This window comes from Hylaeus anthracinus, unplaced genomic scaffold (assembly GCF_026225885.1).
Source record: "Hylaeus anthracinus isolate JK02 unplaced genomic scaffold, UHH_iyHylAnth1.0_haploid 11997, whole genome shotgun sequence".
In the NCBI taxonomy this organism is placed as follows: Eukaryota; Metazoa; Arthropoda; class Insecta; order Hymenoptera; family Colletidae; genus Hylaeus; species Hylaeus anthracinus.
In genome coordinates this window covers 848,855-864,178 of record NW_026534344.1, presented here as the reverse complement: position 1 = coordinate 864,178, position 15,324 = coordinate 848,855, and the positions used below count along the sequence as shown (strand labels likewise).

The 15,324-nt window shown below is 44.7% G+C and overlaps 1 protein-coding gene across 31 annotated transcripts in view; it reads right to left on the bottom strand.

Annotated features, from left to right (window-relative positions):
• The window catches only part of LOC128889650 (calcium/calmodulin-dependent protein kinase type II alpha chain), a 100,173-nt gene that overhangs the window by 51,599 nt on the left and 33,250 nt on the right, over positions 1-15,324 (bottom strand). For all 31 annotated transcript variants that reach the window (XM_054147434.1, XM_054147435.1, XM_054147436.1 and 28 more), the window contains exon 3: positions 9,109-9,168. In XM_054147434.1, the coding sequence (XP_054003409.1) occupies positions 9,109-9,168 (60 nt within the window). The remainder of the gene's footprint in view (positions 1-9,108; positions 9,169-15,324) is intronic.

Genomic DNA, 15,324 nt, shown 5'->3' with positions numbered 1-15,324 from the left:
AAATTGTCACTCGACGGAGCGAACATTTTCACTCTGGCTGGAATTCAATGTCAGCGATTCGATGAAATTCGGAAAATTAAAATAAAGTATAACGTGGTACCGTAATTCGTTCGAATATATATACGTATATGTATATACGCACACAGAGGTACAAATATGAATGTATAATACCGTAATCGATTCGTTCAAAGAATCGAACATCATCTCGTCACGTCGAACGAGGCGATAGTCCGCAGAGCCGGAGAAAAATGAGCCGATCGGAAACGCGGTTTCTCTCGCCGATAAAAATTCCCATAATAACGGTCTCTGGTTCACCAGCCTCTGATCTCCCTCTTGATCCTTATTGGATCGGTCGAGGGTATCAAAGAGCGGGAAGATAGGCTCCCCTACTTCTCCTTTTGATCGGTTTCAGGATCATTTGGAATGGATGAAGGCCAGAGAGAGGATATCTGTTCCCCGAACGGGGCGTTTCGTTCTTACGGACGTCTCGTCCGTTTTCATTAAATCCCATCGACTTTCATGGTGTCCCACGCGTGATACTCTATATCAGATATCCCCAAAATATGGGATGCGAGAGAAAATTGTCGCGAACATTGAAATATATTCGTTTAGGGTGATCAGAGTGGTATGGGAGGACCTGACGCACGCGTTCGGAAGACTGGATAAATATTGTAGGTGGAAAAGAAGAATTTGCTAGGGAATTTAACCTTTGGAAGGGAGAAATCACGTAACAAATGAGTTTACGTTACTGCAGAGCAAAAGAAGGATTACGTATTTGTAACTAATTTGATCAGACAGTAGTTCCAATATTTTAGAAATGGGTAGAAAGGAAGGGTTGTCCACACGCCAGCAGCTGAAGACGAACGGCGGACGTCTACTCTGGCGGACGTCGAAGTCTCGACTTCAAAGCTGAGTCGAGTCGACGATACTGAGAATCGAGCTGGCAGAAGACGACGAATCGTTGCACAGCGTCCGAGAAGCCATCAAGTTGCGGCTAAGGCGATTAGACGATTGAAAAGTCGTCTCTCCAATGCGAGTACCTCGTCACGGGGAAGCTCGTTATCACTCCGCGTCTTTATCGTGACTAAGGTTGACGCTATTTAAAACTGAAAGGTCAAACGACCCTTCGAGGATAGTCTAGGTTAGTAGTGGTCATCATCAGAAATCAGTTGCTCCTCAGGCCAACTAAACCTGATCTACTTTTACTTCTTTAATATTACTTCCAACTATCTATATAATTCATAACAGTATCATGGCTCAGAAAGATTTCTGAAAGGATATCCAAGGGGCTAACCACTCCAGTAGAAGTTTCCGAGAGGAAAATCAGCGCCGACAAGCGTCGCAGAAGAAGCAAAAAAGCAGGAAAAATGGAGAAACAGAAATCGACGAGGGCAGCGACTGCGAGGGAGTCGAGAAACGGTGGGTCGAGGAGGATCGATAGGTATCACTTGTTGACTGGAGACGAACGTAAGCTCCTACACGCCATGATGGAAACGGAACAGAAGAGGACACGGTAATTCATTGGTCACGTCCAGTCGATGGATAGAGTCGTACCATGAATAAAAGAAACCCTGCCTCCTTATGAATTATGGAATCGACTCGACCGATTTAACAAACTCCGCGGCTTTTGTCGCCGAACCGCGAGATGCCTGCTTCTAATTCGTTGCGCGACACCTACAGCTGTTCTACGTGGCCAATGAAATTCCATAGTCGAACATCGAATCGAGTATGGAACGAATCCACAGCATTTTTTAGCGAGGATATTATCGAACTTGCCGTTCCAACCTCTTGACTGTTTTTATTTCAAGCGGAACTTTGATTAAATTTTTAGAGTCTGATGAAAAATGTTGAAAATACCTATTTTTACCATGCTCAAGCAAACGACTTTTCTTACAAACACTTTCTTTAATTGCATACAAAAATATTTGAAGTAATTCGTGTTTAGCTAGCACCTGGAATGGAAGCACATTGGGATTGATTGGTCGCAACGAAGTCGAAAATGTGAAAGTCGATCGACAAAAGATGTCGCGTGGAGCATGAAGGAAGCACGGCGGAAAGAGGATGCTGAGTATTGATCTACGGTCTTTCCTCGCTGCTTTTGGCCCTCGAGATATTTCAAGATGCTAGACGACATGACGACGATCGCTGAAAAGGGGAACGCGCCGCGAACAAAGGGATAGCCTAACGTCCAACTTGCTTCCCGTGAACTCTCTCTTTACTCACATGAAAAATTACCTAAATAAAGCACGAAGTCTAAACAAAAAACGAGAAGAGGAACGCCACTTTCCATCGAACAAAAGTCGCCTGTAAAGCGACTGATTATCTGTGGACGGGACCGCGTATGAAGGGATCGCGCGAACAGTTTCGTTTCTGGCTAATGCTTCGGTTACACAGCGAAAGGATTCGCGACAGGGTCCCAGCGATCAATGAAATTCGTTTACAAACGAATAAAAGACCGACAGGGAGAAGATACTCACTCGACCGTGTCTCTTCACGCTCGCGTTGCCCCGAATGGGAACCGCCACCAGTTTTCGTTCCATTCAGCCGATTAATAAAAACATTAATTGGCGTGCCACGGGCGTCCCTCGCCCGCGTCGAAACGACAGGCGGATTTCTCCATTCTTTTCCATTGTTAACGGAACGATCGAATACTATACGTTTTGAAATTTCTCGCACTTTCCACTTTCCATAGAAACGAGTGACCGAAGGGTTTAATTTTAATCTGTACGGAACATTTAATTCTATAATTCGTATTGGAATTTTTATTCGACGAGTGGAGGGTAATTTTTTGATCCGAGCTTCTATTTCTGCGAACATCGACTCTGACTTGCATGTCTATCTATCGCTAACCATTTCCACTTGCGTCGTCGTCTCTTCACATTAAGCCACATAATACTCGTCCAATTTTCCCCTGCACTACTTCCTGAAATATTTCAAGACCCTTCGACTAACTCAGCAATAAAAATAACAGCATATCCTTCGAGCACGTTCACGAATACTAAATTATTCAAAATCCCTCTGATAATCTATCCACAAGGGGAACAAGTTGATGAAAAGCACAGCGTGGCGACTTTTTGCTGTCGTGGCTGGCCCCGTGCTGGTTCTTTCTATGGCTATCAAAGCAATCACACTAGCGCGCAACAATTCATCTGATCTTTATCGCTGCAAGCTCGTGGAGCACGCGACGACTCTATTTTGTTACGTTTGCGAACGGTATCTAATTGTTTTGTTTAATTAGTTTCGCTCGTGGTCGGGCTACGGTCACGGTCACGGCCAATTAGGTTCGCGTCGAACGCGCAAGTTCAATTCCCCTGAGTGACTCCTTCGTACGCGATGAAAATGGCTTGCTGGACCATGATTGTTAATTAACGCTTTCGCGGTCCGCTGACCAACGCAAAACTATTCTAATTCGAGAGAATAGGCAACTGGCACGCTTAACACGTTGATCGTCAAGCTAATACTCGTTGAAATATCTACGTGATTAAAATTTTGTTTCGAGGCAATTTGTGATTATCACTCGTTGATCAAGAACGCAACTGCTCCGCACCCTCTATCATTTTTCACCGGCCATTAAACGACCAATTTTCTGAATGACTTTCCCCACAAGATACCCATCATAGCTGACGATGCAATATTCTATCAAATTGGTCGTAAGCATATCGTTAAGAGACTTCCACCCCCTCCAACCCTTTCCATCCTGATTCAGCGCAGCGTACGTTCGAATTTCTAGGTCATCGATCCTCCCCTAACTTGGTAGGGGAAAAAAAATACACAAATCTGATTATCGAATCTCGTCAGGGAATAAAGAGCAAGCGAGCACGACTCGATAATCACTTTAGTCGAGGCCAGCGCGTCTATTTTAAATCTGAAGCGATTCAGACACCTGTTATCTCTCTATCCCGATATCCGTGCCGTCATCGACGCTCTTCGGGGGAGCTCCCTTACCGTTGATCTTGCAAAAAACCGTCCGTCGCCTCTCGAGGCTCGCTTTGGCACGTCCGGAAAATTTCATACCCGTTGGCGACGGCACGAATTGGCTGCTGTCCAGCGGTTTGGGAGTGTTTCGACGCGATAACGCCAACCCCAGAGGTTCCCAATTCTCCAGACTGTGGAAAAGTGGTCCCAGAGGGGAGAAAAATTATCAAGAGAATCACTCGATAGTTCCCCAACAGTTGTCTCTGCTGATACCACCCAACCGAACCTCCTCTAAATATTTCATTGTTTCATTTCCGTACGTAATGTTTCCACTCGTCGTTCATTATTCGAGTAGAATTTCACGAATTTCTGAATTATTCACCTTTCAAGTTCAGCTTCGTGGTGGAACATTTCGAGAACAGTGGCAGTAAAACGCGTTGCGGGCGTTCGTCGATCTCATTTTACGGGGTTCCGTTCAGGGAAGATACCGATCGTTCGAAGAAGACCGTTAGGTTAATTCCCAGGTAATGTCCGTTCCACTCGCGAGGCGTCTGCCACGCGAACGACAATGGTCAATAGCGCGAAGCGAAATAGAGCCGTGATAGGTCTCGCGGTCCTCAGGGAGCAATCTTGGCTGCTCCGAGGCAGCCGAGGTACCTTGGATTAATTGGTATCGTCTGAACTGCGGTTTAATAGTTCGGTCAGGGCAGTTGCACGTTAGGCTACTTTGGTGCTCAGGTCGCCATCAACCCTTGAGAAACGACCCCAGTAAGCACGAAACGCGGAATTGGAGAGGCTAGACACGCGAAATTGGTAGGGAAGGGGGTGAGGCGTTGTATACTAATTTTCAGGAGACCTAGGTGTGCTGATTTTTGGACGTAAGAAGCCCTTAGTATATTATCATCGAGATTGTTTACTTAGGTAGATTATGTTTAATATTAGTAATAGTAGAAAAATAGATACACTGGTACTAGTTGGTTAGTAATTGAATCTTTCGTGATATATCGAAGGCTTTTAAAATTTTGCTGCACTAAAATCCCTAAAAATTTAACACTCTGACGGCCTCTAGATCTCTCCAAGTCCCAAGTGCCACCCTCTTTTCTCTTCAAACTCCACAAATGGAGCCCAAACTCCCTCGAATCGACCATAATCGCGAATCCACGCGTCACGCCGCAAAAGCTACGGGGTCAGGAAAAGATTCGCCGACGCGGAACGCTGAAAAGACGAGTAGAATCCGCATCGGTTACGGGGGAGGCAATCGCCTGTATGTAACTCGTTGTTCGACAATTCCCTGGCTAATTACCCGTGCGATTCGTGCCTCCGTGGTTAATTAGGCTAGGCTGAACGTTTGCGACCACCTGTGTACATCTGCGCTCTCGTACACGCCGCCAGACCGATCTCTGCGAACCCTTTCACCATCGTGTGAACGTGCTCGTGTGTACATGTGCGATGTCGTCCCGGCCCGTTCCACGATCAGCCTCTTTGCAGGGCTCGACTTGGTCGTCCTACGTTTGCACGATCATCTGCTAGGGTGGGCGAGGGGAATTACTCAAGCGAAAATGCTTTCGAATTCTCGGGGATGCAGGCTCTGGGGATCCACTAAGGGACTCTGATGGTCAAGATCACGATGATGGATTATTGGAACAGAGCATGAGAACAGGGAGGAGGGTTAGCGAGGGTAGAAAATTAGGTGGAGATGAGAGTGGTGTCGCGAGGGTAGAAAATTAGGTGGAGATGAGAGTGGTGTCACGAGGGGTATTTTTTATTGTCATTTTTGTGACGTTTGCGAGGAGACTGCGAATCTTTAAGCAAAGTAAAACCTTTGCAAACAAAGAAACAATATATTTATATACAGTTAGTCCAATAAAGATTCACAAAACTCTGACATATATCTTGAATCTAACTAAACCATGAAAAGAATCAAGTTCCACGTTCAACGTTTATAAAACCTGCAGTTATACAAATTTTAGCCTATCCCCCTACAAGTTAAAATTGACTCCGTCGCCACTATCATGCAGACCATCTAACCTAACCTCTGCAAATTGGAATAGCTATCTCACTAACCTAACAGCCTCCTCCAAGCGCGCACTTCACGAAGGAAGTTACTTGCTGGCAAGTTCTATTTTCCCCGACTCTGAGTTTTCAAGGGATGCAAAAATGCAGTTTCACGAGAGTGAGTGGGGATAGTAGGAAAGGCCGCAGGCGTGCATATGTCAGATTTATAATAGCCATAAACGACGTCTGGCCGACGTGCCGTGGAGAACTTTCGCAGTTGCACTCCCCACGAGGAAGTTTCCACACGCGTGTACGTGGCGGACATACATATATATGTATATACATATATAGTTTTCACGACGCAGAAGGCGTAAACCTAGAATATACGATCGTACCTCGCACGCCCATGTTCCAACGTATGCTAATTTTCCGCGAGAATTAAACTACCATCGGACCAACGCGTTAAACGAGCCTCGACGCTCCAGAAACAATCGTCGCTACGAGAACTCGCTGCCACGACGATTATTGGTTCCTCCGACTTATGGTTGTGGACGAATTGGGGATCACGGACTGTTTCACTAGACAGTAACTCGAAAAGCGTTACGTACTTTGCTTCAGAATCCCTTTACTAAGGAATCTTTCAATAATAACAAAATATTTCATCGACTCTTGTGTAAACATTACGAATACTATATATAAGCAAGCACCAAGTATTAAAATACAAATGAAATTGTAAAATTTCATTACATTTCATAGCAATTTGTGTTTTTTAAATTTAATTCAGTTTCAGCTGGCCCGAAGGACTCCTAATTTCATTCAAATGTGTTCAGCGAAACGTTCCGCTAGCCCTCTCTTATCAAAAGCTCAAACCTCCAAGTCCCAAGACAGGAATTCGATAGGTCGATTCCTCGTGTCTCCGAGGTATCGTGCACCGCTTGATAATTCCATCACTTTGACATGAACGCGCGAGTCTTTCGGGCAAGTGCGGTAATTTAGCCGCGACAGCAACCACGGAGTCAGGGATTCGAGTTATTTCCTTTCATTCGAAGAATTAACGGGGCAAAGTACGTAAATCCCCTCGGATGAGGGTACGTTGTGCGCTTGACAGGACGATAGCATACAGAGTGTGGAAGCGTAAACTGCGAATATATGACGAACACTCGGAAGAACAGCGTCGGGATGGACGATAATTTTCTCTAGAAATTAACCCGTCGACTGCTCGCCACCCCTTATGCTTTCAATGCGATCAGAAAATTATTAGGCATTCTTTTTATCTATTGATTTCGTTAAGAGGGAGAGTGGGAATAAATACGCCTGGTTAAATTATTCAATGATACCGATAGAACATTACAAAATTTTCGAAATCCTGTTGAATGAATAATCGAAGAATGATACCGAGAGTATTGCAAGTTCCTGCCGATTGGAGGACACTGTTCGTTCCTGTCGCAGTGGCTCCTTTAAAATTCAAGAGACAGTTCTCTAGTATTCCTGACCGCAACCAGCTGTCACGAGCACCGTTGCCTTACTTTAGCTTTGACCGCCTCTTTTCAGCAAATTGCACTCTGTTCGAGGTTCATCGAAAGCAGCGAACCGTGAGGACACTTAGTTAACGAGCTGCTGCAGTTTAACGGGCGAAGGCTGCGCTGGGAATCCCATAATCCCGAGCGTAATCCTACTGCGCTGCCCGTTCAGGGATGCTGACCTTTCGGAGCCTAAATGTCTGCCAGATCCTACTCGCTGAATGGTTTCTCTGTCGTCTATGCTCGAGGAAAATCTGATTCGATTCTAAGAGAAATCAGCTCAAGAACTGCGATAGTCAGCTTTCCAAACTTCTACACTTACAAGTGTCTAATTTCTGTTTTTGTGTAGGTTCGTAACTTGGGAAAATATTTAAAAAAAAAAGAACCCTTTTAAAATGGAGCCTGGATACTTGCGTAAAGTCCGAGTCGATTCTGAGCTAAATCAGTCCACGGATAATGCTGGTTTTCTCAACTTGCAGGCCTTCAGTTTGTCCCGTGTATGTTCGTTGTATGTAAACATTTTTAAAGTTGTCGTAAACAAAGCTCAAAGAGGGTGAAACTCTGCGCAAAATGTTATATAAACTTTTCCTCTGACGTCTCGAATAATGGATAAATGAAATGAAAGCTTTCATTCGTTGCGCACTTCAATTAGCTTAATAACGAATCCTGTAAATGGTTTAAAACGATGTAAACAATATTTGCACCCCATCAATTTAACCAATATCCTGCTATTCGAACCTATAAATATTCAAATATTCCATTTCAGCTCACATCCTCAAAACTCATCAGTTGCTACATAAAAAAAACTGTACATAGCTCACCGAGATACTCATAATCAACCCTGTAGAGTTTCAATCGCCCATCTTGTAGTTCTAAATGATTCTCACATAAAAAAAATCCGAAAAATGCCTCAGTTTCTCCCATAACGAACCTAACACTCGGCAAATATTTATAGATTCTCGATAACAATAACCCCGCTGGCTTAATTGATCGCGAGAGCAAACTCGATGAATATCTCAGCTAGTCGAACGCGAAACGCGAGTTATCTCGAGCGCACGATGAAAATCGAACACGCGTGCCGTTGCACAAGATTGGCTGGCTCCGCCTTGGCAAACATCGCTTTTCTACGAGCACAATGGACGAAATTTCCAGGCGAATAAAAATGGCGAGAAACGGCCGTGGCACGGGAAGAAACACCAGGACCCATCGAAGCTGGACAAGTGTAACGGCGAATTTCCCACCGTGTTTTCCGCGCGACGCGTTTATTCACTCTTCTTGCTTTATTGGATTCCAATATCGTTCACTGGTTTATTCTCCGTTTATAATTTCCAGCGACGGGGTCGACGGGGAGGCTTCCACGTGCCCTTTGCGACGCTCGAATAAATATATTTTCACGATCCATTGGACGATCCATTTACGGGCGAGGCGGTTCTAATGGACACGCGGAAATTCGCCCTTCAGAGGAAAAAATCACCTTGGAGAAGCGAAAAGCGTAGCTGTGTTCAAGAAATTTGTTTTCGAAAACTATTGACTTAGTGAATGATCTGCATACCCCAGGTTCGTAATGCGTATATCGAGTGTAGCTATGATTTTCACGCGTCCAAGCTGACTTACCCCTTAATGAGACTGAAGGGCTAATAAAATGAATTCCACGTGGAAAAGATTGAAATAAGCTTACCGATATTTGGATGTTGCAATTTTCTGCATATCCGCGCCTCACGTTCGAGTTTCTGGAAATCTGAAACGGAAAAAGGAATGATTAACGTCGCTGTTTGAAAGTTTACATTCATTTTCTTATATCTATACTTATAATCGTATAAATAAACACACATTTTCCAACGAGATCTAAATTAAAAAAATTGAACAGAAAGAAGGAACGATATCGTGATCAAGCACACGACTGGTAAACCACAAGATATCCCTCGAAACACACGCGCCGGAATTTCCGCGTTCCGCTTCGGATCCAAGCGAGCTTTATTGCGAAAGTTTCGCGGTAACGACAGCCAATGCTGAGTATAGTCATTACCGCGAAATCGACTTTCCCAACGAGGTCCCCTGACGAGTTTCCTCGTGGGTAATTCACCAAGGACCGCGATAAAATTGGATTTGTCGGTGGCTGGGTCATTTCGAGGACGATTATCCTGTTTCCTTTCTATGTACGCGGCCCTGAACGGCTGCTCCTTCGAGAATCGACGATCGATTCCCGTCCCGTTATCGAGCAAGGACGCGATGCACCAGTGATTTGTTAAAGAGGATTCCCAATGGGAGCTTTAAAAAAAATCGATTTTTATTTTTACTGAATTCCCTCCGAGGGACGCACCCTTGAAGACGCGCCTTACAATCGATTTTTAGTCGTCCTTGGATTTTCTAATAAAATATGCAACCTTGAAATTGTGTTGGAAAAATGATGGAAGGTGTAAGTATTGAAAAATTGATGAAAATAATTCGTACGATAATTATGGTTCTTCGGGTATTATTGCTGGGAGGGTCTCCCTCGTTAAAGCGTGAGAGCATAAATGTATTTGAGGAAGCCTTGCGGTGGTGTATAAGGTCTTTAATTAGAAATCTCGTTCCAATCCTTCCTGAAACGCCTAAAGTATCGATTATGTCGCATTAAAAATACTCAGACAGTCGACGGTAATGTCTGCAAAGAATCGCATTTGTATTCCTCAAGCTTTCTTACTGGAAATATTCTAATAATTACCGAAATAATCGACTTCCTAATGGAATTCCTCTCTATGGAATGGCACGCTTCCGGTTACGCGTTTTGAATCCGCGTGTATTAATTAATGCGCTTAGCCCCGTCACCCAACGTTTACATTCATCGATTTGCACGGAATAACATACTAAAGCCAGCCATGGACTGATTGATCCGTTGGGACGCGAATGATTAAATTCGCGGCGTGCATGGATTACAAATTTGAAGGATTTCAGATTACACTTAAACACCCTGTAAAAGTCTGAACCGCCATTCATTTCGTCGGAATAAATTCCCAAAGTCGGGGCTGCTTCAGACCTCTCGGGAAGTGTTTGTAAGCACCCCAGGACCAAGGGACCCGTTCTTCCGTAAAACGCGTTTTCTCGGTTTCGTACGCGAAATCAGGACATCTCTCCTGATTTACTCGCGCGTCCCCGTCGCCTATAATTAAATCTGCGCGCAGCCAGCCTCGGCGGTCTTCATCCTACACGGGCGCCACATTAAACAACCAGAATTAACGAGCACCTACGGCGCGCGACAAGGGTCCGCGAAGAACACTGGAGGCGCACGAGGAGAAGCAAATTGGAGGACGGACCACTTCAACGGGGGTAAAAAAAAAAAAAAAAAAGAAAATTACCAGCAATTCCAATTGGGCGTTCCTCGTCGCGAGGAACGGAAAAAGAGGGAAAAAACTCCGCGCTACGCAAATTCGCGGATTAACCAGCGAGACTACGAATAATATTTTTCTAGGTAGTTTCTGGCAGCCGTTCATCGTTATTTCTACGAGCGAACCGTAAAATTGCTCGCTGTCCTGGTGCTCGAACGGGTCACCCTGGACCGCAATTCACGACTCGCGGAAAAACCAGATGTCCATATTTTTTCAGGTTAAACGTATCATAATGTTCAGAGTTTAAATGTATTCCACTGTCTAGAAATAAGAAAGTATTTTTCATTTTGACAGGAATCTGATTTCTTTACAATATCTAAGTGCTGATCTGTCACTGATTCTCCAAACACGTCATCTCGTCTAGCGTCTTCCAGCAGTTGGGTGGAAAGCGTTCGCGTCATTTCGTGTTTTCCAGCCGGTGCACAGGATTTGGCGAACACGGTGAACGGTTAACGAGCCACTCTTGTTTGCGCTAAACTCGTTACCCGGTGCACCGTGCCACGGACGACCGAACTGCGCGCGAGTCCCAGGAAAGGTAGGTGTACACAAGGCCACATAGTCAGCGAAAAAAGATTTTCCCCGCACGGGGAAAAGTAACGTATATTTTCGAAGGCGATTCGTTGCCAGAAGTTTTCGAACTAGCTGACGCTAACACCCCTAAACTCATTGAAGTCTTCGGCGTTAACTCTGCGCTTACTACGCGCCAATTATTCACGGACAGGTGCGCCCTCGCGCCCCTAGATTACCAGCAATGTGTCTCTGGCTCGAGATAAGAACCTGGGCTTTTTCCAAGGCGGACAACTTTTCGTCGTAAATTCCATAGGATCAAGGAATCGAGTCGAAGAGATGGCGAAACAAGTTTAAAGCTGAACACCATAAGGGGACCATTCTCAACATCCTGAAAACGGAAATGGAACCTTCGGAAAAAGGGTTCTGGAAGAAAGGATGAAAGCCTCTGTCGAGGCTCATGGGAGAGATGAATTTCTACTAGGTTGAAGTCGATGACAAGTCTTCGACATATTTATACAAACATTTCCCAATGGAATTTAATTAAACTTCATCTCAAAAATAGAGTTTCTCGTCAAGATTTGAAATATTTGCCCTATTCTCCAAGTTTCACGACAAGGATTTTTCATTTTCTCCTGACTCACGGACTTATGGAGGTACGGTTGACGAATGGAAACCTGGAAGTCGCGACGCCTCACGTCCTTCGTATTTTCTCCCCCGATAGCTCTCGATCCAGAGGGGATAAAAATAAGAAGAGATCTTCCTCGTTTGCGCGTAATCCATTGAAACTTTGACGAACGCGCTCGCGGCCGCTTTGAGCTCGCTGGAAGATCGCTCCTTTTGCGTTACAAGGCCGTTGCTTTGCGTTCGATGGAGCACGAATGTCACGAAAGTCAGCAGAAACTCTCCCTCTCAGCGCCTGGATGCTCGAACACGGTTACCAAGGCAGGTGGAACAGAGGGTGGGACGCAAAGAGCTGCTCGATGCGCAGCCCTTGATCTCTCGGGCGTGATAAGAATATCGTAGACGTACATTTTGCGTTTCGATGCTATCTTGGCTACCGGTTGAAGGCCTTTGTTTTTATCACGGGAAACAGCTGGCTAAAACCGCGAACTTGGCGATTAAACTTTCACGCAGGGATTCCCTTGATCCAACAGACTGAGACTCGTGCAAGTATCTTTTAATTCTACTTCTATTAAAAATGGTAAAATCTGTAATATTACCATATAATATTACGGTATAAAATCATAATATACTCCCTACTCCATCAAAATAGGATATATATATATGTAATTAGCAGTGTATATTTAACGATTGTGAAACAGTTTGACCGCAATGGCCCGTCGATAAACAGAGGGAAAGAGAATCGATCGAAGGAAGGAACGTGAGAACGTTTCCAGCCCTCTTTGAATTCCCGTTACCGCGAATCGGAATTTCAAATGACCAACCCCGACGAAACTTCGAACAAAGTGCTCGATTAATTATTCGACGAGCTGGGAGCTACGAAGACCGATGCCCCGTTGCTTCCAAACCGATCCAGACTGACCATCTGAGATCCTGGTGAAACTTGCACCTCGAAAATCATAGCATCGACGATTGGCTCGATAAGGGAACCTTCATCTACCTGAAGCGAAACACTGGGTCGAAATAAAACTTTGGACTCGCTATTCCTCGAGTAAATCCATAAAGTATATCACTGTTTCTTCCTTAACAGGCCACAGCTAATAATAACAATGGAAACTACGACTCGATGCGTGTCTTCCTTTTCCTCCTGAGTTTGGAAACACCTGAAATGACAGGAAGTGACAAGTGAGGGATACGAAACAGTCCAGGATCCGCGACTCTTCCGCGTATTCAAGGTGAACGGAACGCGTCTCGTGCTTTATTCGTTTCAGCAAGCGCACAGTCGAACGACGGCCGTGGCTGTAGGTCAAGAGGTTACTGGAGCAAGGTCGTGCGCCAGTGGAAGAAGGTGCAACCGTGCCATCCCTCTTCGCGCGGCTACGCGAGAGGGACCGACAGAGGGGCCGCTCGAGAGGAACGGAGAGGGCTCATCTTCCCTGCCTACTGCAACCTTTTTTTATTTCCACCCTCGTTACCTTTCGCCTCTGCAGAGAAACTGGAACTGAAGCCAAAGATAGAAGCGGTTTCACGGTGCACGCCCAGCCCGCTTCGATGCCGCGAATTAATTCCCTTACGATGGAGAAACGAACCCCACCAACGTTGCTGAATTTTTAACCGTCTCCCTGGACGAATTTAAACCCTGATACGTTCTGTCGCTAGAAACAGCTAGAGAGCGACGGAATATAGCCTAATATTTCATTTATTCGAGTGCTGTGTCAGCTGGTTTAACCCTTTGCACTCGAAAAATGACTCTTGGTCATCAGATATTAATTTTCGGTATTAATTGGAGCCCGAGTAGACAGATACAAATCTTTAGAAATTCCCAAAGTCACGTTTAAGTCTTTTTTTCCCCATCGATCTTTCAGCTACCAAAGAATTACGTTGCAAAATATTTCTTTCACCGTCGAAGTGGAAGAACTAATCTCACAGCGAAGCTTCCGAGGGTTTCAAATAATGCGAATTTTCACCCCCAAGTATTGATTGATGAAAGAGTTGGTCGCTTCGCCGACCCCGATCATCTTCTTGGAAAGAATTTCGCTGAGCTCGAGTTCCAGGACCCTACGCAGCCGACCGTCTCGTTTCAACGTCTCCCTTTTCGTTTAATCGCAAAGCTTCGCTCTCTGTCGAGGACTTTTCAAAACCTGGGCTTATGGCACGGTCGTCTGAAGAGCCTCGCTCGAATGCAATTTATGGTAATGGAATAATGAATGTAATTCAATATACATATCGAAGTGTTGAATACGAGTCAATGAATTATATGAGAGTGACGAATACAATTATTTTTATTTGACTGTTTGCTCTCTGTTAAATAATTTTGTTTTTCTTTGCAATTCTGTGCAATTCTCTGTTTGCCAATACGTATCTGCCTCCACGAACTCTCCTATTACGCCAAACGCACGATGCCCAGTAGCTCTCGACTATGGCTTTTTGCTCGTGTTTGGTCTTTACCTCCGCTCGCGGATTCTTCCCCCCGCATTCTGCGCGCGACCCACGAAAATTCCTCGCGGCGCTCGAATTCTGAAGCTCGATTACGGTCGAACTATCGAACCCAACGCGAAACAGTATCAAGGTAAACAGATTCGGAGTCGAATGGTGGTGTTTTTGTCGAGAGTCGGGTCGACGATGAGAACATCGCCAGGTGCAGCCGTGGGGTTGGAGAACGTTCTTTAAAAACATTTCAATTACATTCTAGGTAAACAATTTCTAAAATAACAGTTGAAATGATATCAGACTTTGTATGTTATAAATACAAAAGAAAACAATTTAGATAGTCTCAAATGAATTATTCACTTTTTGACTCGTGAGTTTCGTGTAACGTATAAATATGAAAATTAAAATTAGAAGTACGAGGATGCATAAATTGCTTTCGTTATTTTTCATAATGGGACAAGGAAATGTCACGTGGTGAAAATTACAAATCTGATCACGCGCCATGCGACATGTTTCTGTTGACGAGTCGCACGTGTCCGAATTAATAATTTCACCCACGTAACACGAGGATTTTTCTCGTCTTGCTTTTCTCATTTTTTACACGCTAATCTACGCTATATTTTATTTTCACAACAATTAGAAAATGCTGCCAAATCGAATCTCTTTAAATTAAAAATTAAAATCGGCTAAGGCTTCGCGCGATCTCCTCTGGAGGTACCATCGTCAACTGGCGTGGCAGCGTGGCTGTATCTTAATATTCCCCCTGAATCAGACACCTTCCCGTATATTTAGAGTTCGGTGAAACATCTGCGAGACGCGAATGAGTCAGGCGAACGCGTATTAGGACCGTTGCCAACGAATCGATTGATAGCTACGATGAAATTTATGATACAGCTCGGACGACGATCCGTTCGATATTAATTCATCGATGGAGGGGCTGAGAAGTGACGGCGGAAACGGAAACCGGA